Raw genomic sequence first — 28,000 nt, forward strand, 5'->3', positions numbered from 1 at the left:
CCAAATGTACAGTAGATCACCTGAGAGTGACCGTGGCTCTCAAATTCAGCAATATACTGTAGAACAACAATAGCCGTGTGCTACTATCATGCCGATAGGTGTTGTGCACTGACCATGCCACTCTTGTTGATCCCAGCAGATAAGAGGGCACACTGTTTGGACTGAAGAATCACTGGCCAGGACTTCTCACTGGGTAGGACTACTTGGCGTTCTAATGTCCATCTCACCTCTCTCTCACATTCCCTCCTCGCTATCATTGTTCTTCCTCCTGTCCTCCCTCCTCCTGTCCATTCGTCTCTTGTCCATCCTCTGCTCTTCCTCTAGGAATCTGTTTCTCTCTCATCCGCCATTTTCTCTCCAAACTGTCTGAACTCTCCGCAATTAGCATTAGAAAATATATTTCTGATTTGGAAATTATTATGGGTATGTGAAAAGTGAAAAGGCAGTTTCATCTTCTTTATTAAGGTATTTACAAACTATTCTACATCTTTAACAATATTATATAATACATTTGTCAAGAGGTCAATTTACCTTTTACCTTTTCCTTTAACTAATGTGATAACTTATGCTTCTGCAGTGTATTTGTCATATCAATATTATGTGAAGTGTATGTTCTGTATCATTTAACCATCTAGCATTTTGTTTGTTTCATTTCCCCAATGGTCTTCACTGTATATAAATGGTTCCCTAGTTTGTTCTGGTACATAGAAGTAGAATATAGTGTCGTCAAAGTGTATCAGTTGATAGGACTTAATTAATCAACTTATATGTATTATATATTGTCAATATAGGCTCATAAACACCTTTATTACACTCAGATTTTTTTTACCAGTTCAATTTTAATGCTTGGGTGTTCATGGGCAAAAGAGTGTCCAAAGCTCTGTAGGGAAATAATCTGAACCTGAGAAAGGGTACTTGTTGATGTCTTGAAAGTCAAGAAGAATCAATAAAATTGTTGACCGTGAGAACCAGGATGACTGGAGGGATATACAAAACAAAGACAAAGGAGTGAGAGAGGGAGGGAGAGAGAGGAAGAGAGAGTTAAAATTATCCTCCTCGAACAAATCCTTTTCAATCTGATCAGTGTTTGGGATGGACTAACCAGCTTGGGACTCTGTAGCTTGTGACCAGGTAAGGAAACTTATTCTCCCCCCAAAATATTTATTACTCCTTGGGATGGTTGCAAATGTTTTAAAATATACAAATCTAACCTTCAGGATAATCTGCTTTGCTCTGTCCAAATGGTTGATCGAGCCTGGCTAAAACTCTATTTTAGAAACCATTCAGATTGAAAGTAAATGACTCCAAAATTGTAGGGTGCTGTTCTTATTTTCTGGTGAAGTCAGAAAAAGGTAGTATAAAACAATATGCTCAAATTTGTAGGCATAGCTTTTATTGATCTCACTCAATGTATTATTAGTGTGTTAGAGTGTTAGTAATTTTTACGTAATTGTCAAGACACCTTACCTGGAATTCTACAAATGTCTATAATATGTAACTTGTGAAAAGTACAGGATAAAGGTTTTTCCATGTAAATTAATTATACAATAGTGAGATTTTCCATAGGATCATACGTGATATTTTAACTACAGTATATAGAAGCATGATCTGAAACAGTTTGACGTGACAAAGTATTACAAATAGACTAATTGTGACTGCTTCTTTAGGAATTATTTCATTATTTTGGAGTAGCCAATTGTATTTCTGCAATTGTGCACGTTTGTTTGCAAGCTGCATTGGGATTTTAATTCTGTATTATGTCTTTACTATTGGTAATTTGTATGGTTATTTCTGGAATATTGTTTGTCTGCATTTTTTTCTCAAGTTTGTACTTTGGTATTGTGATTATGCTTCACTAGCTATAGAATAGAGAAGTAGATTGAAATGTCATTCATCTGTACATACTTCATCTGATACTATCTAGAACCTAAAAGGGTTATTCGGCTGTCCCCATAGGAGAACCCTTTGAGAGAACCATTGTTGGTTCCAGGTAGAACTCTTTTGGTTACAGGTAAGAACCCTCATTTTAAAAAAATGGTATGATTCATTTTTTTTTACAATACAAAACAGACCCAACATTAACAACATACAGACGCACACCAACATCCATAACATCACCCCTGACTAGACCCACCTGCTCACACCCCTATCGTCAGCTGCTTGATCACTCTCCCCTAAACTGCACCATTTTGTTTCTCTTCATCGCCCATGCACTTTCAACATTTAAATAATAAAGCCTTACCATTGTATTAACGATGGAGGGTTGATTGATTTCCACTTTTTAAGTATTCGTAAAAAAAAAAAAATGATTGACAAGAAAAGTATCGTCCAACCCATTTGGTATCTCACTGCACCCTCATATGCCATGTCTCGAAATATGCAGACACAAATTAAAAGTACATTTACATTGTAATTCTGACAGCCAACTTTCCAGCTCCGTCCACAACTCCTGGACTTTATAACATTCCCAGAAGGCATAGATTATTGAGTCATTGTTAGTTTTTAACTTAAGACATGACTTTGCTGTTGTGCTATAGAATGTGAATTTTGTCTTGTGTAATAAATTCTATACATTAGTTTATTTAAGTGATAATGCCCGAGAAGCCGGTGTTTTGAGGATGTTATTGGCACGGGTTTTGCTTTGTGTCAATATATCCTCCAAACACCGGCTTCGAGGGAATTATCACTTTTATACAACGGGTTACCAACATATTCAAATAATGATTGACATGTTTTTATTAAAAACATTATTTTGATGAATTTATTCATACTATTTCATCTTTCCACAAGACATAGTCCCAACACAAATCTAGGGTTGCTACCCAAGCTAACTGGTTGTTCGTTCTATCGGTTTGGTTGCCAGAGACGCAACCCAGTTGTTAAGTCTTTTGTTCTAAATCTATGGACGCAACCCAGTTGTTCGTTCTAAATGTTTCCGTTGCCATGATGGCTGGCAACATTGTTATCCTTTGCTTGCTAGCTAGCCAACTTTGGCTAACACAGTCACGTCAAACAGTGCAGTCAGAATAACATAAAAGTAGCTGCATTTGCGTTTGTTTTAAGCAATTTTCATTGTTTTTATTTTTTTTAAAGACATAACATTGAGCTAATGTGCGATTTCACCTGGCATAGAACATTTGCTCTCTCAGGCCACTGTTCAGAAGAGATACAGTAGCCAACTGCACAGCTAACACAGTCACTTCAAACTGAATATGGAATGACAGAAAACTAGCCACATTTTGTGTTTTCCTATTGACATTCTTTTGTATACATCCATTAAAATTATGCTGATTCATGATTTTGACTGGCTGAGAAAATCTGCCAGCCTATCTGTCTCGTTCCGACTCCCGACTTGTTCATTACCATAGGAGATCAAATTTCAATATTGAAACAATGTTGCAAATGTCAGAGAGACGGACAGCAAGGTTATAGAAAATCTCTGCTGTTGAAAAACAAATGCTACTCTTAAAGAAATGGGAGATAATGTCTAGATGTTTTTTACAATGTAGATCTAGTATATAAATTGCCTGGCTGGGCTGATGAGACAGTGGATTGCACAGTCAGATGGAACAGAGTAATTAATCATTTCAATGTCATAGATTTATCCGGTGGTAACTTGTGGAATAGACACCGTCTGGAATGTGGTTATAACCAATCAGCATCCAGGATTAGACCCACCTGTTGTATAAACTGGATTAAGCGTATATTTTTGTTAACAATAATTTTGTTCGTTATGTTCTAACATTCCCTTCACCTTGAGCCAATATCAGTTATTTTTTTTGTCTTGGTTCCAGTAGTTTATATACATTTATTAAGAGATTATCAGTTGGATAGGCTCTCTGCACGGTTTGTATATTTTACATATATGAATATTCGTTGACTCAAATAGGGTTCCCTCAAGGGTTGTACATAGATCCCAAAAGGGTTCTCTTATGGGACAGCCGAAGAACCCTTTTGGAACCTAGCCGAAGAACCCTTTTGGAACCCTTTTTTCTAAGACTGTAATGCAAAATCATATCATGATGATTGCTTGACTAGGATACTGAATAGGGGATTTGTCTGAAATACTGAGCAAATATATATTGGACAACAAGGTATTTCCCCAGTACATAAACACTTGAAAGGGATCTTCCACTGTGCCAAGTCAGGTTTGCATAGTGCTAGTTTACAAAGCTCCTACTCAGTTGTGTAAAGGACTTAAATAAAAATACTTTAAACTACTACTTAAATAGTTTTTTGGGGGTATCTGTACTTCACTATTTATATTTTTGACACCCTTTACTTTTACTCCACTCCATTCCTAAAGAAAATCATGTACTTTTTACTCCATTCATTTTCCCTGACACCCAAAAGTACTCGTTACATTTTGAATGCTTAACAGGACTATAAGGGCACAAGGCGAGGCCCAGATGCAGACACAGGAGGCAGATGGTTTGAGTCTTGATATTTATTAAACATTCCAAAAGGGGTAGGCAAGACAATGGTCGTGGACAGGCAAAAGGTCAAAACCAGTTCAGAGTGCAAGAGGTACAGAGCGGCAGGCAGGCTCGAGGTCAGGGCAGGCAGAATGGTAAGGCAGACGGGTACGGAGTCCAAAAAATAGGCAAGGGTCAAAACCGGGAGGATTAGCAAAAGAGAATAGAAAAGGCAGGAGTACGGGAAAACCGCTGGTTGACTTGAAAAACATACAAGACGAACTGGCACAGAGAGATGGGAAACACAGGGATATTCAGTTGAAATCAGAAGTTTACATACACTTAGGTTGGAGTCATTAAAACTCATTTATCAACCACTCACAAATTTCTTGTTAACAAACTATAGTTTTGGCAAGTCGGTTTGGACATCTAGTTTGTGAATGATGCATGTTATTTTTCCAACAATTGTTTAGAGGTTCAGAGGTTTACATACACTAAGTTGACTAAGTTGACTGTGCCTTTAAACAGCTTGGAAAATTCCAGAAAATGATGTCATGGCTTTAGAAGCTTCTGATAGGCTAATTGACAGTTTGAGTCAATTGGAGGTGTACCTGTGGATGTATTTCAAGCCCTACCTTCAAACTCAGCCTCTTTGCTTGACATCATGGGAAAATCAAAATAAATCAGCCAAGACCTCCGAAAAAAAGAAAGAAATTGTAGAACTCCACAAGTCTGGTTCATCGTTGGGAGCAATTTCCAAACGCCTGAAGGTACCACGTTCATCTGTACAAACAATAGTACGCAAGTATAAACACCATGGGACCACACAGCCGTCATACCGCTCAGGAAGGAGACGCATTCTGTCTCCTAGAGATGAACGTACTTTGGTGCGAAAAGTGCAAATCAATCCCAGAACAACAGCAAAGGCCCCTTTGAAGATGCTGGAGGAAACAGGTAAAAAAGTATCTATTTCCACAGTAAAACGAGTCCTATGTCAACATAACTTGAAAGGCCGCTCAGCAAGGAAGAAGCCACTGCTCCAAAACCGCCATAAAAAGCCAAACTACGGTTTGCAACTGCACATGGGGACAAAGATCATACTTTTTGGAGAAATTTCCTCTGGTCTTATGAAACAAAAATAGAACTGTTTGGCCATAATGACAATCGTTATGTTTGGAGGAAAAAGGGGGAGGCTTGCAAGCCGAAAAACACCATTCCAACCGTGAAACACGGTGTCACGGGTGTCGTAGGGTGTAGAAGACCAAGACGCAGTGGGGAAATGTACACGCATCTTCTTTTTATTGGTGAAGAAGGAAAAACACAACACGTATCCAAAAAACACAAACGAACTTGACAGTCTTGTCAGGTAAACAGCTAAACAAGAACAATCTCCCACAAACTAACAGGTGAAAACAGGCGACCTAAGTATGACTCTCAATCAGCAACAACGATGTACAGCTGTTCCTGATTGAGAGCCACACCAGGCCAACACAGAAATCCAACACTAGACCAGCCCCCTAGAAATACAATACAACATACCCAACAACCTGGAACACCTAAATCAAACACCCCATCTTACATAAATACATATCTAATAAACCCCGAACCACTTAAATCAAATACCCTTTCTACATAGATACACCACTAAACCCAGAAACACTCTACACAAAATAACCCTCTATATAAACATATAACCAAAAACATGTACAACAAATACCCTCGGCCACGTCCTGACCAAACTACAATAACAAATAGGCCGGCTCCTGTGCTAACACCCCCCTCCCCAAACCTCCTACAATGGAGGTGGCTTAGGCTCAGGCCTTAATCCCCTACCGGACCAAACCACCCCCACTGCATACCTCTGCCTGAGGCCAGTCACTGAAGACCCTGGACTGGGCTCTGGGAACTCTGGAGTGTAGGGCGACTCTAGGAGCTCTGGACTGTAGGCAGACTCACTCGGTTCCGGACTGTAGGCAGACTCACTCGGTGCTGGACTGTAGGCAGACTCACTCGGTTCCGGACTGTAGGCAGACTCACTCAGTTCCGGACTGTAGGCAGACTCACTCGGTTCCGGACTGTAGGCAGACTCACTCAGTTCCGGACTGTAGGCAGACTCACTCGGTGCTGGACTGTAGGCAGACTCACTCGGTTCCGGACTGTAGGCAGACTCACTCGGTTCCGGACTGTAGGCAGACTCACTCGGTGCTGGACTGTAGGCAGACTCACTCGGTTCCGGACTGTAGGCAGACTCACTCGGTTCCGGACTGTAGGCAGACTCACTCGGTTCCGGACTGTAGGCAGACTCACTCGGTTCCGGACTGTAGGCAGACTCACTCGGTGCTGGACTGTAGGCAGACTCACTCGGTTCCGGACTGTAGGCAGACTCACTCGGTTCCGGACTGTAGGCAGACTCACTCGGTTCCGGACTGTAGGCAGACTCACTCGGTTCCGGACTGTAGGCAGACTCACTCGGTTCCGGACTGTAGGCAGACTCACTCGGTGCTGGACTGTAGGCAGCTTGTGGAAGGCTACCCGAAACGTTTGACCCAAGTTAAACGAATTTAAAGGCAATGCTACCAAATACTAATTGAGTGTATGTACATTCTGACCCACTGGGAATGTGATGAAAGAAATAAAAGCTGAAATATATCATTCAGGGAAGTTTTACTATGATTATATGTCAGGAATTGTAAAAAACGGAGTTTAAATGTATTTGGCTAAGGTGTATGTAAACTTCCGACTTCAACTGTATACACCAGGGATAATAAGCGACACATGGAGGGGGTGGAGACAATCACAAGACAGGTGAAACAGATCAGGGTGTGACAAGGACAGGAATATGGTCCAATTCACCCACTTATCAAGAGAACATCCCTGCTCCTCCCTACTGCCTCTGATTTGGCGGACTCACTAAACACAAATGCTTAATTAGTAAATTATGAGTGTCCCCAACTATCCGTAAATTAAAAACAGGAAAACCGTGCCGTCTGGTTTGCCATCCCGTCTGGATTATTGCAACTCGCTGTTGGCTGGGCTCCCTGCCTGTGCCATTAAACCCCTACAACTCATCCAGAACGCCGCAGCCCGTCTGGTGTTCAACCTTCCCAAGTTCTCTCACGTCACCCCGCTCCTCCGCTCTCTCCACTGGCTTCCAGTCGAAGCTCGCATCCGCTACAAGACCATGGTGCTTGCCTACGGAGCTGTGAGGGGAACGGCACCTCCATACCTTCAGGCTCTGATCAGGCCCTACACCCAAACAAGGGCACTCCGTTCATCCACCTCTGGCCTGCTCGCCTCCCTACCTCTGAGGAAGCACAGTTCCCGCTCAGCCCAGTCAAAACTGTTCGCTGCTCTGGCACCCCAATGGTGGAACAAGCTCCCTCACGACGCCAGGACAGCGGAGTCAATCACCACCTTCCGGAGACACCTGAAACCCCACCTCTTCAAGGAATACCTGGGATAGGATAAAGTAATCCTTCTAACCCCCCCTTAAAAGATTTAGATGCACTATTGTAAAGTGGTTGTTCCACTGGATATTATAGGTGAATGCACCAATTTGTAAGTCGCTCTGGATAAGAGCGTCTGCTAAATGACTAAAATGTAAATGTAAAATGAATTTGAAATTATTTGTACTTTTACTTTTGATACATAAGTATATATTTTTTTATGACATTTTCTTTTGATACTGAAGTATATTTAAAATTAAGTGCTTTTAGACTTTTACTCACATTGTATTTTGCTGGGTGACTTTCACTTTAACTTGAGTCATTTTCTGTTAAGGTATCTTTAAAGTATGTCAAGTATGGCAATTAAGTACTTTTTCCACCACTGCTCCAACTGTATAAAATGCAATTGTAGTGGTCATGGACAGTTACCAGTGTTTTACTGTACACGGAGTCCATGGGAACTTAGTGTGAAGTCAGACCATCACCTTGGTTGTGTTAACTGGATAATTCACCAGCATAATGTCACGTCCTGACCAGTATAGAGGATATTTTGTTATTGTAGTTTGGTCAGGACGTGGCAGAAGGTAGTTGATTTATGTATTACGGGGTTTGTTGGTCACTGGTTTATGTTTGTATTTCTATGGGTATGTTCTAGGTTAGTTTTTCTATGTGTAGGTTGGGTGCTGGACTCTCAATTGGAGGCAGGTGTTTCTAGTTGCCTCTGATTGGGAGTCCTATAAGTAGGTGTGTGTTTTGTTTGTCACTTGTGGGTAGTTATTTGTTAGCACTGCTTTTTGTTGAGCCTGCTACTCTGTTCCTGTCGTTAGTTTGTTGATTGTTTTTTCGTGGTGTTCTCATTTTTATAATAAATATGTTGAGCACGCAACCCGCTGCGCCTTGGTCCCATTCTATCTTCCACGACAGCTGTGACACATAAGCATATTTCCCAGTCCAAGGCCTTCTATGGATGGGCTTGTGGCCACATGCTCGTGTCAAGGTCATGACATGACCTTTGACCCAGGCTCATATGTTTGGCACCTTCAAATATTTGACATCTCTACATAGTCGAGGCGATACATAACCAATTATTGCTTTGTTGCTGATATTTCCTATTGGTCATAAGAGTACTGCATTTCACAAGGTGTTTTAGAATGAAAGTATGTAATGCAACTGTAACGGCCGTTGTAGTAAGTGGACCAAAGCGCAGCGGGTTGAGTGCTCATTATATATTTATTTTGAACACTTAAGAAAAGAAAACGTACGAACGAACAGGATTACAGGCTAAACACAGCTATGCAATCACAACTTCCCACAAAACCCAAACAAAACACACCCCTCTATATAGGAACTTCAATCAGAGGCAACGAGGAACAGCTGCCTCCAATTGAAGGCCAAATCAATAAACTAAACATAGAACTAAAAAGACTAGACTAGAACATAGAAATATACTAACATAGAACATAGCCCAAAACCCCCGGAAAACACTAACCAAACACCCCTCTACATAAACACACACCCCGAACCACATAAAACAAATACCCCCTGCCACGTCCTGACCAAACTACAATAACCAATAACCCCTTATACTGGTCAGGACGTGACAACAACGCAGTTATTGTTTTTAGATCATTTCCTTTCCACTATGGATTACAAGGAAACATGGGCTTTTCTGCAGCTTCAACTAATCTATGGTCAGATTAAGTGTCTGTGTTTTATTGTTAACACACTTAATAATGAGCTTTTGAAGGCATGGTAAACAACTGTACAGTCCGGAGAGACCTGTCCCACAGGATCCCGATAGCTGCTCAGAGGTAAACGGTCACATCGTGTCACAGTTGAGGTTGAGTCAGTGGCACGACCTTTAGACTTTTACGTCAACCCCTGCAGTGAAGTTAACATAGCTCAGCCTATTGTTATGAAGCGTTATCGGCAAGCGTGCTTATTGACGCCAAAAATGAACGGTCTGTTGAACACATGTTGCTGTTACATAATTTTTTTAACTCGAGTTAACAAAACACTTGTTGGAAACAGCATGGGTCCCACTTATAGTAGACTGTATCTTACTAATTGCTTGGATGGACAGGTCTGCGGTGGTACACTGTAAATGTCCTACATAGTTTGAAAACAGTGATTTTCAAACACTATGAGATTCGCAGTGACACTGGAAGCAACAAAATACCCTCCCTTGGACTAAAAACTCATTGCAGGTTTTGAAAAGAACAGTTTTTTTACTTTTAATCCTAACATGTGATGCCACAGAGAAGCATTTTTTTAAAGACCTTTCTTCTCATCTTTTTAACCACAGATCATAGAAACGCGCTGTTTTCGCATATGTAGACACTGGTTTGGGGCTGGAGATGAAGAATATGAGGTTGAAAAATGGCGGAATTGTCCTTTAAGTGTTGAGAGCGAAAGACGAAAAAAAGGTACAACTAAATTGGAACATGTCATTGCCTTGATACAGTGTCAGATTTTCATAGTAGTATTTATTTTTCTACACAGCTTGCGTGCAAAATATATACCCTTGATATTATATATGATACATACCCATGATGTGATATGTGGTACTGTTTTAAAACTTTCATTTAGAATCAGGTTAAAGGAAATTGTGTACCATTCTTAGCACCTATACTGAACAATTTTATTTTATGAGAATGTGTTGTGGAAGCCATACCTTGTGGAAAGTCAACGTGAAATACTGTAAATATCCTATATATTCTACACATATGGAAACAATGCCTTGACTTTCTGAGGTGAGCAGGCCAGGTCCAATCCTCCGCTCCACCCTCAGGTATTAATCCTGGGAATCCTATTAGTGTGTCAACCTTGGGAGGAGGAACGTCCCTCCTGGTCAGAAGACTTGGACTTGCCAAGGCTCGGGAGGATTCTTTGTGCATAGCTGGTCGTCCAAAACAATGACTTACCCCACATTTAGTCATTCCATTGACTTATTAATTAAAGGCAGCGAATAGATTACTTATAGGAAGTGTCAGTGTTACTGTAATTGCTCTGTGAAGGAGCAGTGGAGCAGAAAGGAATAAAAAAACAGAAAAACATGCCATAATGAGGATTTGAGCAAGACTTGATAAGGGTCATCAAAAAACGACCTGCTTTATGATGGCTCTGAATATATATTTTAGAAGTACTTGATGTTAATGTCGATAGTGCATTTGATCTAGAGTGAGAAGTTACGTCCAACATGAATTCAAAGTATAATATTGCTCATAAACTATAAACATCAGTCTTAATTACTAACATTATAGATTATGGCTGTTTTGTAACAAATAATGGCATATTCAATTGTATTAAGTAAATTGTATTATCTGGTGACAACCAAAATCTTACTTATAGTAAAATGACCAATGATATAATTCCTTGGTTAAGTAAATTACTAAGGCATGTACCCTTTTTGTTCTAGCAACAACATTGTAATAGCATGTTGTTACACAATAATGTAAAGGGGTAGTGCGTTAGATGATCCAGAGTGCGTTGGATTACCCAGAGTTAGATGATCTCGTTGATACAAGTTTTATGTCTCTGCGTGCAGTATGTAGGAAGTAAGAGGTACTTTCGCGAACCAACGCTAACTAGCATTAGCGCAATGACTGGAAGTCTACAGGTACGCTAAGATACGGCTTCGCACCTGAGTGCAGTAATATAGGAAGTTAGTGGTAGTTTCCCGAGCCAATGCTGCCTTCCTTCATACTGCAGGCAGAGACATAAAAATGGTATCCACAAGTTCATCTAACTCTGGGTAAGTAGAAAAACTGCTTAATTGCCAGAATCTCTCATTGCACTGTCAGACTTTTCTGTAATTTCAACAGTAAAACACTGTAAATCTGTTACACAGAATCAATGCTGTAGCTTGCACTGAATTATGAGTAAAATGCTTAAAAAGTACTGTTATAGAAAATTACTGTTCTTCTTTATGGTAATAGCTTAGGCCTACTGTAGATTCAAATGATCAGTTTCAGGCACCAACCTCATGCTGTCTGGTGAGACATGAATATCAGACTATTTTATTAAATATCTTCTTGAAGCTGCTGTGAAGTGGAAGAACATTTTCAGCAGCTGCTGGGTAGGTACCTTGACTTGTTTATACACTGCCTTCGGAAAGTATTCAGACCCCTTGACTTTTTCCACATTTTGTTACGTTACAGCCTTATTATAAAATTGATTACATTTTTTCCCCTCATCGATCTACACACAATACCCCATAATGACAAAGCAAAAACAGTTTTTAGAAATTTTTGCAAATGTAGAAAAAATAAAAACGAAAATTTCATATTTACATAAGAATTCAGATCCTTTACTCAGTACTTTGTTGAGGCACCTTTGGCAGCGATTACAGCCTCGAGTCTCCTTGGGTATTACGCTACAAGCTTGGCACACCTGTGTTTGGGGAGTTTCTCCCATTCTTCTCTGCAGATCCTTTCAAGCTCTGTCAGGTTGGATTGGTAGCGTCGCTGTATAGCTATTTTCAGGTCTCTCCAGATGTGCGATCGGGTTCAAGTCCAGGCTCTGGCTGGGCCACCAAAGGACAATCAGAGATTTGTCCCCAAGCCACTCCTGTGTTGTCTTGGCTGTGTGCTTAGGGTTGTTGTCCTGTTGGAAGGTGAACCTTTGCCCCAGTCTGAGGTCCTGAGCGCTCTGGAGCAAGTTTTCATCAAGGATCTCTCTGTTTTTGCTCTGTTCATCTTTCCCTTGATCCTGACTAGTCTCCCAGTCCCTGCCGCTGAAAGATTATCTCACAGCATGATGCTGCCACCACCAAGCTTCACTGTAGGGATGGTGCCAGGTTCCCTCCAGAAGTGACACTTGGCATTCATCAGACCAGATAATCTTGTTTCTCATGGTCTGAGAGTCTTTAGGTGACTTTTGGCAAACTCCAAGCGGGCTGTCATGTGTGTTTTACTGAGGAGTGGGTTCTGTCTGGCCACTCTACCATAAAGGCCTGATTGGTGGAGTGCAGCAAGGTTCTCCCATCTCCACAGAGGAACTCTAGAGCTCTGTCAGAGTGACCATCGGGTTCTTGGTCACCTCCCTGACCAAGACCCTTCTCTTCCGATTGCTCTGTTTGGCCAGACGGCCAGCTCTATGAAGAGTCCACTGTGTTGGACTCTTCATAGGATGATGGAGGCCACTGTGTTGTTGGGAGAAAAAAAATTGTACCCTTCCCCAGATCTGTGCCTCAATACAATCCTGTCTCAGAGCCCTATGGACAAATCCTTCAACCTCATGGATTGGTTTTTGAATTGACATGCACTGTCAACTCCGGGACCTTATATAGACAGGTGTCTGCCTTTTCAAATCATGTCCAATCAATTGAATTTACCACAGGTGGACTCCAATCAAGTTGTAGAAACATCTTAAGGATGATCAATGGAAACAGGATGCACCTGAGCTCAATTTCGAGTCTCATATCAAAGGTTCTGAATACCTTTGTAAATAAGGTATTTCTGTTTTAAAAAACATGTAAAACCTTTTTTTTCGCTTTGTCGTTATGTGGTATTGTGTGTAGATTGCTGAATATTTTATTTAATCCATTTTAGAACAAGGCTGTAACGTAACAAAATGTGGAGGAAGTCAAGAGGTCTGAATACACTGTAAGTATCTTTATTGCTAACCAACATTGAATCGCTGCATGTTTTCTTAGCTAACCTAGCTAGCTAGCTAGTTAGCTGGCTAATGTTGACACAAGCCCTTTCGATCTGCTCTAAATTGCTCGTAAATATCTTGCTGTGTGCGACCTAGAAAAAATCTGCCAGATAATTATTGTTGTGATGATAGGCTTTGCTGTACTGCAGCCTCAGTGCAATAGAGAATAAACTGAGCACAGATGCGGGACCCATTATGTTTTCACTATTACTACAGAGAAATTGCTTGTTGTTAGCAATTCAAAAGACATGACCATTGGATGAGACCCATAGTGTTGTGTCAAGATGCCTGCCAACCACTGGGCAGCTCTATCACAGTGTCACCGGAGGTAGCTAGTTGCATAGACAATTTATTTTCCTCCCAGGATTATATTTCAAGTAGGATAGCAGCCTACACAAAAAAGAACTAATATTGGTAGCCATCTTGATGTCACTGTGATACAGTCTACTCAATGAGGAGAGCATGAATGGTAACAACACCGGGACAGTGTTCTCCTTAGCTGTCACAACCCTGTGTGACATACAGTTGAAGTCAGAAGTTTACATACACCTTAGCCAAATAATTTAAACTCAGTTTTTTACAATTCCTGACATTTAATCCTAATACAAATGTCCTGTTTTAGGCCAGTTAGGATCACCACTTTATTAAGAATGTGATATGTCAGAATAATAGTAGAGAGAATGATTTATTTCAGCTTTTATTTCTTTCATCACATTCCCAGTGGGTCAGAAGTTTACATACACTCAATTAGTATTTGGTAGTATTGCCTTTAAATTGTTTAACTTGGGTCAAACATTTTTGGTAGCCTTCCGCAAGCTTCCCACAATAAATTGAGTGAATTTTGGCCCATTCCTCCTGACATAGCTGGTGTAACTGAGTCAGGTTTGTAGGCCTCCTTGCTCGCACATGCTTTTTCAGTTCTGCCCACAAATTTTCTACGGGATTGAGGTCAGGGCTTTGTGATGGCTGCTCCAATACCTTGACTTTGTTGTCCTTAAGCCATTTTGTAAGTATGCACAACTTTGTAAGTATGCTTAGGGTCATTGTCCATTTGGAAGACCCATTTGCGACCAAGCTTTAACTTCCTGACTGATGTCTTGAGATGTTGCTTCAATATATCCACATAATTTTACTTCCTCATGATGCCATCTATTTTGTGAAGTGCACCAGTCCCTCCTGCAGCAAAGCACCCCCACAACATGATGCTGCCACCCCTGTGCTTCACGGTTCGGGTGGTGTTCTTCGGCTTGCAAGCTTCCCCCTTTTTCCTCCAAACATAACGATGGTCATTATGGCCAAACAGTTCTATTTTTGTTTCATCAGACCAGAGGACATTTCTCCAAAAAGTACGATCTTTGTCCCCATGTGCAGTTGTAAACCATAGTCTGTCTTTTTTATGGCGGTTTTGGAGCAGTGGCTTCTTCCTTGCAGAGCGGCCTTTCAGGTTATGTTTATATAGGACTCGTTTTACTGTGGATATAGATACTTTTGTACCTGTTTCCTCCAGCATCTTCACAAGGTCCTTTGCTGTTGTTCTGGGATTGATTTGCACTTTTCGCACCAAAGTACGTTCATCTCTAGGAGACAGAACGCGTCTCCTTCCTGAGCGGTATGATGGCTGTGTGGTCCCATGGTGTTTATACTTGTATACTATTGTTTGTACAGATGAACGTGGTACCTTCAGGCATTTGAAATTGCTCCCAAGGATGAACCAGACTTGTGGAGGTCTACAATTTTTTTTCTGAGGTCTTGACTGATTTCTTTTGATTTTCCCATGATGTCAAGCAAAGAGGCACTACGTTTGAAGATAGGCCTTGAAATACATCCACAGGTACACCTCCAATTGACTTAAATGATGTCAATTAGCCTATCAGAAGCTCCTAAAGCCATGACATTATTTTCTGGAATTTTCCAAGCTGTTTAAAGGCACAGTCAACTTAATGTATGTAAACTTCTGATCCATTGGAATTGTGATACAGTGAATTATAAGGGAAATAATCTGTCTGTAAACAATTGTTGGAACAATTACTTGTGTCATGCACAAACTAGATGTCCTAACCGACTTGCCAAAACTACAGTTTGTTCACAAGAAATTTGTGGAGTGGTTGAAAAATGAGTTTTAATGACTCCAACCTAAGTGTATGTGAACTTCCGACTTCAACTGTATATGTAGCTGTCTTATTTGTATTTGTTCAATGCCTCAATTGATTTCATAAGCTATATTGGATATATGGCTGTTTTGGTTCGGATCCACCCAAGATGATGAACCCTGAAGATGGGACAAATGACATGACAAGGTGGCCCAGAGGAAGACAGCTGTTCTCAAGGTAAGTACACACACACACACACACACACACACACACACACACACACACAGAACACCTGCTTGATAAGTCCCTTGTTCACCTATCTTTTTACCCACAGACTACCAGCCCTGTCTCTCATTCTATTCTTTCTTTTTCTATGCTTGTCTTAGGGGTGAGAAGAGCTGACAAATCAAAACTGAGGATTGTTACGGCGCCCCATGAGGAACACACGATGCTGCGCTGACTTCTCTCTCCTGGATGCTCTCCTGCCCAAACTGTCCTGTTGTGTTTCACTGCTGATTACCATAGATCTAGGATTGTACCCAATCCCAGTTTTAACTCCACCTCCCTCTCTCTCTTTGTCTCTCTTTCCCCCACACCCCACACAAAATATAGTTTTTAAATTAGTGTTTTAATTATGCTCTTACTTGTTTAAATATGTGTTAACTGTTCTTACTTCTGTTGTATATTCTGCTAATGTTATTACCAATTTGAATAAATATATTTTATGCACAAATGTATTGTTTTTCTTACATTTTTTTGTAGCTTTCAGAGAGAATTTCACTGTACATTTACAGCATTATACTGGCACCAGAGTTGCCAGCTTAATACTGTAATTTTGATGTCATATATTTGACGGTACTATTTTCCTAACTGTAAAACATTACATCATCCCCTTACAGAAGGGATGCTGTAATATGTTTTACGGTAAGGAAAATAATACCGTCAAATATCACAGCATCACGGCTGTAAAGCAAAATTACAGTATTCATCTGGCAACTCTTGTGCCAGTATAATGCGATACATTTACAGGGAAAAGTTTTACTGTCTATCCCTTTAATAAGTGCTTAGTAATTACCTAGTAAGGGAGTTTTTGGATATTTCACATCTTCCTATTTCCACCTGTCTGACAATAAAAACTGCTTTAACAACAGGTGTCAGAATGTGTAATTACAAAGCAATTACCAAATGACTATCAGAACATGTTAATACAATATTGTTACTAGGGTAACTGCAGCATTACTTACTATACAAGTTTAGAGCAAGTTAACGTAAAGTGTTACCCTGCATCGTAATCCAAACAGTGATATTACCTCAGAAACCCAAAAAAACCCTGTGGTTGTTAATATGATGACGCACGAATCATGTGTGACGCACGAACGCTTCAAAGGCCATGTCTGATTACGCTAGTGTGTTAAAGGGAGTGAAAACAGATGGTGGAGAGTTCATTTGCAGATGAATGTGTCATCCATGCGCTACATCTGTTGCACACATCCAGTAGTGTCGAATTCCTCATTAAAACATGGCTGGGGAAAACTACTCCGTTTATTCTACCACATTTTTTATTTTTTTAATCCACTGTAGAAGTTGAAATACAGCATGCAGACATATCAAGAATTGCCAACTTGATAAAAGTGTGTTTTATGTATTATTCAGAATATACTGTATCCGATTAAAGGTATACTCCGTGATGTGATGTAGATGCAGAAAGTAAACAGCATAGTGGGTCAATTTCCGCAACAACAAAGAGCGTTGAAGCGCGAGGCTCAACTTCTCTGCTCTTTTGGTCCCGTGGCTACTGTGTGAGAGCGAAGTGCCGCCTCTCGCCCATCTCAATAGCTGTGGTGCTGCTTGTGGCAACGTCATTTCGCTGAGACTACCTTTAAATACATCGGATTAAGAATGACTAATGTGACAAATCAATCGACTCTCAATAATCTGATGAAAATATAGGACTGGGGATTATATTTTAAGATGCAGGCCTAGGCCTATCGGTAGGTGTGGTGAATTGATGATCGCCATGGGGATGGGTAAGAGGCTTATTAGGCAGTGTCCTTGAGAAATCTGTTACCTTCTCCTGGTTTTTCCTCACTGACCCTCTATTCAGGAACTGTTGGATTAGTTGAGGCTTTATACCTACTCTTAGAATTGTTTGCAGTCGGGTGGTTTGATGGACGTCAATCTCTGACTACACGTTACAAAAGACATAAATATTAACGCTAACAATGCTAATTGTTAAATGCTGTTCCCCAGATAAAAAGGGGCATCAGCAGCATTCTACTATATCCCTGATCAAGAGCAGTTCTTTCCCATTACTGTACATTGTAACTCAGGGCTACTGTGCTATCCTAGTCTGTACACACCTCCTCAATAACACGAGGACTATTTGTGTCTCTTTCAATATGTTTTATTTAGTGGTATCCCCGTGTCTCAGACAACTGTTCCCGTTGTTCCAGTATGAATAACCTCCAAACTCTGCATAGTAAACTGCCTGTCTGTCCACATGAAAATGAAAACCATCATTCATTAACTGCATCCTGCTGGCTGCCTTGTAATGGAATTACACTGCCCAGGGGGGTTCTCAGCTGTTGGCGTCATTCACTCCAAGCCATTGCTGGCTCGTTGAAAACCAATAGCGGTGACTGATTGGCTAAATAATTGGAGTTGAATTGCTTATGATCCTAGCTCCATTACTCCCCACCGCTGCTCTGCTCGCGTCCTGTCATCGCCATCCCATTGCTCTGTACTGTTCAGTAAATCAATGTACTTCTGATCATGCCCTCGTATGTTGCTGTTGTTGTCTATTCACTAAAGTGATAGCATAAGGTTTGAAATAATTCATATTTCCCAAGCCTTAGTATTTCCAATGAATGACTTTTAACGCCCTTGTCTTTTCCTTCCAGATGAGATGGATGGATAGAAGACGGCTTTAAACGGATTCGTTTGGCTGCCGAACACAAGAGGCACACTGTGCCAAGAGGGATCACCTGGAGGCGGACACTTCAACAGCCATTAATCCCGTTATGGAGCCAACGTGCATTGTTTGATACATCGACACGGTGATGAAGCACTAACAGCTTTAGCAGAGAGACAAGGCCCTGCGTGCTGGAATACTTCTCGAAGGAATTGACCCTGTTGGACAGGGGATTTTGGGATTGTTTTTGCCATGTGTCAAATCAACTTGCCAGCCGCCCCAAATGACAGTCTCCCTTGACATGAGAGAAGCGAGACGTCGACGAAAGATGGCCGACCACGCCATCCCACCCCTGATGCTTTTGTCTACAGGGCAAATGCGTTGGGGTGGAGTACTTCCAGGTTTCATCCTACCCTCTTTCCCTCTTTTTTCTCTACTCCTCTATACTCTCATATCTTCCTCAATGGCTGTTGTTAGTTTGCCGGGATTAGACTATGACTATGGAGCCCAGCCCAAGTTTGTTTGCACCCCAATTCCAGCGGACACAGACCCCAACTGCTTCACATCAGGTGGGGCAGCACATGGACCTGTCCACGACAGACCCAGCAGTAATGGGCATCATGGACCTGCTGCAGGGGCGCCCAATGGTAACGGCAGGAGGCCGATGGGAATGGGAATGGGGATAGGAATATCAGACGAGGCCAAATCCACCATCTTGCACCTTCGTGAGAGCCTGGTGCGGCAAAAGGAGACCATCTTAGACCAGCGGGAGACGATCAGGGAACTGACTGCCAAGCTGACCCTCTGTGAGGGCTTTGGCCGGGGGGTGGGTCATCACGATGACCATCACGACGACCACCATGGACCCGCGCGTCACAACTCCCATCACCCGAGCTCGCATCACTCCTACCATGACACTGACCACCACGGGGACCCACACTACCCACTGAACAATGGGCACCGATCAGACCCACACCACCGAGGGAAGGATAACTCTGGGAGCAAGCATGGGGCCTTCTCCCCTGAGCAGACTAGGAAAACGCTACAGACACTCAAGGAGAGGCTGGAGAACTTGCAGGTGAGTGGGAACAGGATCAAAGGATGGGTAGGAAAAGGGATAGGAAGCTTATTTGCCCTTTGTGTGAATAGAGGTCATTTTATGCATCACTACGGGGCCACTGTTTGTCTTGCCACTGACCTGAAATTAAGCACGACAAAGGGCGTTCCGGCTTTCTCTTTTTCAGCCCAAGTTCCATCCATGTGTGTGCGTATGAAGACCTAAATTGATCAGTTAATTATCCTGACTCTCACCATAGAGCAGTCTTGCACTAATGCAATGGGAATTCATGAAGCCTGGGAGAGGGTCCTGTTGAGTGATTGTATGACATATGACCATTGACACTAACAACCAACTAAATACAGTTTTTGTTTTTACTCTTAATTTTCCCATGCATTAATGAAGTTCCTTTGTAGATACAAAAATCCAACTTAATTGACCACTATTTTTTGGGGATTATGAAAGATTATTTTTTTATTCTAATGAATTCTGTTTCTCATTATGAACCAGCTGTGGTATCAATTCGCTTAAAGTGATTCTAGCACTCCATAATGAATTGTAAGACTTGCTATAAGACTTGATATACAGTCTTAGACAAAAAGGTGCTATCTAGAACTTCAAAGGGTTCTTCCGCTGTCCCCATAAGAGAACCCTTTGAAGAACTATTTTTGGTTCCAGGTAGAACCCTTTTGAGTTCCATGTAGAACCCTTTACACAGAGGGTTCTACATAACCAAAAAGGGGTCTCCTATGGGGACAGACGAAGAGCCCTTTTGGAACCATTTTTTTCTAAGAGTGTAGGCATTAATAACACTTATTCATACAGGGGGTTCATAGAAAGTAGATGCTGACCGATATAGTGTTTTACAGCAGGGAGAATTAAAAGTTAACATTTTTCACACTGAGTTCTCTTAAATTGCCAACCAAAAGAGCAGTTGTCCAAAAAATTTGCTTCAAATGTTGATTGCTTACATTGTGACAATAATGACCATGAGAATAGCCGTAAGTGTTCAGATAACATTGAGATTCACTTTCTTCACCCCATTTATTGAATGTTGTTTATGGCCTATACTGATATGTCGGTAAAAGGCCAATATTGGCCAATAATATAAATGAAACGATATATTTGTCAGGCTCTAAAAATAAACTGTTATCAAATATTCTTGCTATAAGACATCAGATAGACTTATAGCCTATGCACTCATTAATAACACATAACACTGGTGGTTCATAGAAAGGGTGACACAGAAACCTTCGCCTTGAGGGTGTTAGACAACGACAGTACAGCTGAGATTGGAGTTCCGTCACATAACAGGATATCTATGCCACGAACCGGTTTCCAAGTGTTGCAGGGTTCTAGACACCTTCAATGCCAATTAGCATCATCCATGGTGATGAGCTAATAATCTTGGTGTGCTCTGGCACTGAGTAAAGCCGGATTTGATCAGAGACACTGACAGAAGTAGAGGGAGGGAGGGAAGGAAGGAGGTTTTCCAGGGAGGGAGGAGCTGGCTTTATTAGTTTTTCATTTATCTGCCCACTTGGAGAGATTAGGGGCAGCACAATATGGCCGAAGTAAGCAACCCAGAATGGGCTGAAGTAGAAGAGGTGTCTAAAAATCAAACAAAAAAAACAGCTCTTTAAAAGTCCTATTATGGAAATAAATTACCATGGATATGCCCCAGAAAGTGTTAATAACCAAGCACATGGACTAATAATAAGGTATGCAAACATTTCCTATTATAACTATTATTAATTCTCTCTCTTTCTCCAGGCCAGGAATTCCTCCAGCTCCTATTCAAGCTCACTGAGAGACCTCCTGCAACGTAAAATCAATGCACTTGAGAAGCAGCTCAACAATCACTACGGTGGGCATCATGATTATGGTCGCCATGACGACCACCACGATGACCACCATGACGACCACCACGATGACCATCCGGACGACCACCACGACGACCACCATGAAACTGGTCACCACGATGACCACCATGACGATCATCACGATGACCACCATGGGCCCGGTCACCACGACGATCACCACGATGACTATCACGACGCCCACACCCCCACCCCCACCCCAACCCGCTACAACAACCGCCACAACAACCGTCAAAACAGTCACCATGATGACCATCACTATGACCGACACTATGACCGCCATTATGATCGTAGCCACGGCCGCCATGACACCCACCATAACGACCACCATGGCGATCACCATGACGACCATCCCGATGATCATCACGACGAACACCACGATGATCTTCACGATGACCACCGTGAAAACGGTGATGATCACCATGGCAATGACGACCATGCCCATCGTCCTCGTCCAGCCTATAACAGCAAGCCACCAGCTCCATTACCTCTTGGCCGTGGACACAACAAGCTGGAAACTGTGCTGAGCCACCTTAACCACAGGAACTCTAACCCTGGTATTGAAACTCTCTGATAATAACCCACTTTGCCATTCTATACTCTTTTCCGATTGATATCATGTATTCTAAGTTGTAGCTGCAGGTACAGATATAGTCAGTGCAAGAGGCGCCACTACAGTCCCTGGTTTGAATCCAGTCTGTATCACATTCGGCCATGATTGGGAGTCCCATAGGGCGGTGCACAACCGGCCAAGCATCGTCTGGGTTTGGCCGGGGTAGGCCGTCATTGTAAATAAGAATTTGTTCTTAACTGACTTGCCTAGTTAAATAAAGGTTTTAAAAAAACATATACACTACCATTCAAAAGTTTGGGGTCACTTAGAAATGTCCTTGTTTTTTAAAGAAAAGTACATTTTTTGTCCATTAAAATAACATAAAATTGATCAGAAATACAGTGTAGACATTGTTCATGTTGTAAATGACTATTGTAGCTGGAAACGGCAGATTTTTTATGGAATATCTACGTAGGCGTACAGAGGCCTATTATCAGCAACCATCACTCCTGTGTTCCAATGACACCTTGTGTTAGCTAATCCAAGTTTATCATTTTAAAAGGCTAATTGATCATTGGAAAACCCTTTTGCAATTATGTTAGTACAGCCGAAAATTGTTGTGCTGATTAAAGAAGCGATAAAACTGGCATTATTTAGACTAGTTGATTATCTGGAGCATCAGCATTTGTGGGTTCGATTACAGGCTCAAAATGTCCAGAAACAAAGAACTTTCTTCTGAAACTCAGTCTATTCTTGTTCTGAGAAATGAAGGCTATTCCATGCGAGAAATTGCCAAGAAACTGAAGATCTCGTACAATGCTGTGTACTACTCCCTTCACAGAACAGCGCAAACTGGCTCTAACCAGAATAGAAAGAGGAGTGGGAGGCCCCGGTGCACAACTGAGCCAGAGGACAAGTACATTAGAGTGTCTAGTTTAAGAAACAGACCCCTCACAAGTCCTCATCTGGCAGCTTCATTAAATAGTACCCGCAAAACACCAGTCTCAACGTCAACAGTGAAGAGGCGACTCCGGGATGCTGGCCTTCGAAGAACACAGACACTGGCAAATTACTTTCATTTCACACCTCAGCTGTTCGTTGCTCATATTTTCCTGTTTTGTATTCCAACAGGTACCCGGAAAAAGCCAAAGAGTCCGGATGCTTTCCAGATTGGCTTCCCTATGCGCACTAACTACATGTATGGAAGGATAAAGAAGACCCTACTCATTGAAATCTTCGCCCTCACTGTCTGCCTCTGGATAAAAGGGGGATCAGGGCCTGGCCTCGGCACGCCCTTCTCCTACTCTGTCCCGGGACAGGCCAACGAACTGGTTCTGATCGAATGGGGCAACAACCCCATGGAACTACTGGTCAACGACAATGTAAGAGCAGGATTGCATATTTTGCATATTTTCACATTGTTCCCCTAGTGACCAATTTGTGAAGATATACTGTATATTCTCACTTCTTACACACATAGAGTGCATTCGGAAAGTATTCAGACCCCTTGATTTTTTTCCACATTTTGTTATGTTACAGCCTTATTCTAAAATTGATTAAATCATTTTTTCCCCCCCTCATCAATCTACACACAATACCCCATAATAACAAAGCAAAAACAGGTTCTGGCAAGGAGTGTTTGAACATTTTTATCAACATTTTAAGTAAGCTGATGTTATCAGTCAGTTGTCCCATTGGCAGCACAAGTGGAAAATCAATCACCTCAAGGCAAGCAAGCTTACACTTCAGTGGCAGGTGACTCCATTCTCACCCAATCAGGCACCAGATTTATCTCCTGTCCTCAAGGAACGAGGCAGGAGGCAATTGTGACAGTTACAGTTCACCTGGATCCTGCGCTCACCCTGTCTTTCCCCCTTAGAGACAGTGGCCCTGTCCTCATCTATCATCCTCCCTAATGGAATAAGACCTCAGGGCAAAGGGCAAGCAGCTTACCTAGCACAGTCATGTGGAGAGGCATCCCATGACAGGGTGGATGCGGGGATAGACACATGGTCCGGGCCCATACTATACCTGTGCATGAGTCAGGGTTTCTCCTAGACAAGAGGAGATTTGGTGGTTCAACCTGAGAGATGCCTAGCTATGGCACCTGAATGCTATGTTGTTATGAGCTGTCACAAAAGGAAAGAAATTACATTACTTGAAATGTGATGGCTATAAGTACCTATTCACAAAACCGGACAAATCTTTCATAAAATATCTCCCTAAAAAACAATATTTGTGTTGAATTTTTTCAAAATGTCCAAGACAATGAGACTACAGTCAGCCAATAAACCAATCAATTAACCTAGTAATAATCTCTTTCTCCGAACAGAACTTTGCCCTTTTCTCTCACGGAAATATTTTGTTTAGACTCTTTGGATTGAGCCAATCAATCAATCAATCAGCCAATCATGCAATTAGTTAATCAAGCCAGTGACTCTATTTCTCTGCACAGGCAGTGACATTGCCCATGGCAATGACGGATGGGAAGTGGCACCACCTGTGCATGACATGGTCAACACACGATGGGCATTGGGAGGCCTTCCAGGATGGTGTTAAAAGGGGGTCTGGAGAGAACCTATCTGCATGGCATCCCATCAAGCCTGGTGGAGTCTTTATTCTGGGCCAAGAACAGGTACAACTATACATTTTCTCTCTATGAATTTGCATTCTCAAGGTTCTGAAGAACACATAAACACTGGGATAGGAACTGAAATTTCAAACAGCAGTACTGGATCCCACTGGTGCCTCCAAATGTTACCAGCAGGGAATTGCCTGTCACAATTGCCTGTTAGGTGATTTTTAGGCTTTGCAGAAGACAAAAAGCTGTTAATACAATCATGTTAAAGATGATTATCATTTAGTTGTGTCCTGAGAAGACACAGGCTATTGCCAAAAACTAAGCTTGGAAATCAACTTTAGCGTTTTAGCTAATAAGCAACAACTTACTAGTTTTTCGCTACTTTGCAACTACTAGCATGTTAGCTAACCCTTCCCCTAACCCTAACCCATAGCCTAGCTAATGATAGCCACCTAGCTGATGTTAGCTTTAGCCACCTAGCTAACTTTAGCCACAACATATCATATGAATTGAAATTCATAACATATCATATGAAATGGATGATGGACATCCACAAATGAATTCATACTATACGAAATGTAACATGTCAAACTAATTGGAGTGTCCCAGATTTACATTTACTATGTTACGTCTACCCCTGAGTCCAGGTTGGAGCATCTGTTAAATGTAAAATGACTGATCCCTCTGAATCATATTACAGCTTAAACTGTTGCTAATGCTTCAAATTCATCACTCAGTTTGGTCTTCCTTGGGAGATCCACTCTGACCAGGGCTCAAATGTCATGTCTAGCGAGTTCCAGGAAGTGACTGATGATTTAGGCCACAAATAAAAAGTTACCATAAGACTAGGCCATGAAATGGTTGAAGTACGGAGGTTGATTGATCTGAACAGCCTAGTTTTAGAACGTTGTTGGCGGTTAACCAACCTTGCTTTGAAGGGGATAAAGGTGGAAAACTCAGACGAGACAATTCTGTTTAAATACTTGTGTATTGATCTTTCATTGTGGTACATCTAGTACTTTTACATATTTTGTGGGCCTTTAGCCTTAACAATTACCCTGTGCTTTCCTAACAGGATACCCTAGGTGGCCGATTTGACGCCACCCAGTCCTTCGTGGGCGAGATGTCAGACCTCCAGTTGTGGTCCCGCGTTCTCACACCCAACGAAATCTATAGCCAGGCTTCCTGCGGAGGTCACCTGGCGGGTGACCTCATCTCCTGGACAGAGGCAGTGGTCGAGCTTCACGGTGGGGTCACCAAATACCCCTTCGACCCCTGCCACTAAGGACTACCACACTCTGCCTCATAAAAATGGCCCCTGATGTTATTTAACGAGCTGTCTGGTGTGGCAGCAGGGCTCTGTGCACTACGCTGCAGACACATGACAGGCCCTTAGCAACAAACCAGGCTGGTCCTTAGCCATTCTGCAATTTTGCCATCCCTTTCCTCTCTGTTCTGCCTTCCCCCTCGCTGGGCCGAGGAACTGGGAAGACTTTAAAAGAGCAAAGGCTGGATTTAACTGAATGGCCATGACCGCTGCTGCTCCCTGGATCCAATACCGGTAATGGGATTCCCTGTCTTTAAATGAGTCCACCCATGTATGCCTCGGCCTTAGTAAAGCCCTTCATCAGTCAGGTGTTCAAAGAATCATAACATTTTACTGGGACATATTATGCCGGTTCGTCTTTCTGTTTTTGGCTGGCGAGCAGGACGATGCCAGTGACTAAAAGGAACGCACTGAGGCAGAATGCTCATAAACCAACTGTGGACCATATGGAATGAACAAACTAAAGGCGCTCTAAACAGCCACACAGATGGCAAGTGTATGAGATAAAAGACATTGATAATGGTTTGATGATTGAATGTGATGAATGTGAGGTACTACATTGTATTTTTTGTACATGATGATGGAGGATCTTATCTATGGTTTTAGTTTTGTTGGGGGGGGGGGGGATTTTAGCCTGTCCCAACTCCACCTTTCACACACAAATGTTAGAGGACTATTTTTTTACTACTGTGTTGTACACACGTGCAACTGGTAAACATTCCATTTTATTTTTCTGATGAATTTAGCTCTACAAATATCAACTGATCAACATTCAACTGGATTGTATTTCTTATCAGTGTGTCTGAAATGGCTGCCGGGTTTTTATGAAACACCTGAGTTGAAGTTGTGGACATGAGCCCGCATAAATACAGGTTAACTGCCTGTCAAGAGGTCTACGGTAATGCTGACATCTCCATTGTATCTTGTGGTTTACAGTAAGATTTACCTGACAGGTAGAGCTCTGATCGAGCTCCAGACTATTTCCGCGTTGTCATAGCGTACACATCCTCTTAAATACATTCACACACGAATGCACATGCACTCAAAACAGCTTGGGGAAGAAAGAAAATTCTGTAATGCTCTAAAATACTTATATCAAAGTCAACCTCATCGAATGTTGGTTTTTATTCATTGGGTCCTATGTTTTTTTTATGCATGTAAAATGCTTATAAAAATAGATAAAAATATAGCCTGTCTTGAATATCAACTGTCAAATTACTTAAACAAATACCAACCATTTCTTTTTTTGTAAATATAAGGCATTTTACACAACAAAACATCCTTTCCTTTGTCTATCCTTTCACTATGGTCATCCCTTTTCTGTCTGTAAAGCATTCAAATTAGGAATTTATTCAATTGTATTTGCTTACTCACCCCCATTTCACTGTAGGCTATTAAGCTCAGATTGGCTATGTCTCATTGAATTACATGAACACTGATCGTAAAAGGGTCATCTGCGGTTGCCATGGTGATAGTATAGAACTTGGCTGGACATGCCCCCTGACCACTAATAGTCATTACAACAATTACAGTGTGTTACATTTGTAGATATTTGTTAATGCACCTTTGTGAGAGGACATAGTGGTCTGGATTGTTTTATATGAGTTTATAATGCCAAGTTGAGCATTAAAAACCCATGCTCCCATTTTCCTTTTAGTGGGCCAAATGTATGTGAGGTAAAAAAATAAAAATAAATTATGTTTCTCATTTGTTACAAATAATAAATACTATTGATTAATGAATGCTAATACAACTAGATATAATTCAGGTTAAACATAGCATTGAACGCAGTTGTATAACCAGGATCTATGTTGCTTCCATAAAGTTTGCTTAATCTCGCCTTTGGTATACATTTTAATCTGTACATAAAGACACACTCAATAGATTTTTTTTCCTTCTTGTCTGTAAATATTGAACAACCTTTTATTTATTCATTCTTGTGTGTTTGGTCAAAAGTCCCTTTCCTTTGTGTGTAAGCCAAAAATGTCAAATGAATTGTAAAACTTAAATGAGGAATACATGCATTAACTCTGTTAAATATGTTTAAATACAATCAAGATTTTGAATAAAATTATTGCATAT

At 41.5% G+C, this 28,000-nt stretch overlaps 1 protein-coding gene across 1 annotated transcript; it reads left to right on the plus strand.

Moving 5' to 3' along the window:
• Positions 1 to 1,081: 1,081 nt before the first annotated feature.
• On the plus strand, positions 1,082 to 28,000 carry LOC106588441 (neuronal pentraxin-2-like). Its single transcript, XM_014177446.2, has 6 exons — positions 1,082 to 1,131; positions 18,510 to 19,598; positions 21,351 to 22,014; positions 23,142 to 23,392; positions 24,466 to 24,645; positions 25,667 to 28,000. The coding sequence occupies exons 2-6, from the start codon at positions 18,804 to 18,806 to the stop codon at positions 25,874 to 25,876; spliced, it is 2,100 nt and encodes a 699-aa protein (XP_014032921.1). The 5' UTR covers positions 1,082 to 1,131; positions 18,510 to 18,803; the 3' UTR covers positions 25,877 to 28,000.

Source organism: Salmo salar, chromosome ssa27 (genome assembly GCF_905237065.1).
Source record: "Salmo salar chromosome ssa27, Ssal_v3.1, whole genome shotgun sequence".
Taxonomy (NCBI): domain Eukaryota; kingdom Metazoa; phylum Chordata; class Actinopteri; order Salmoniformes; family Salmonidae; genus Salmo; species Salmo salar.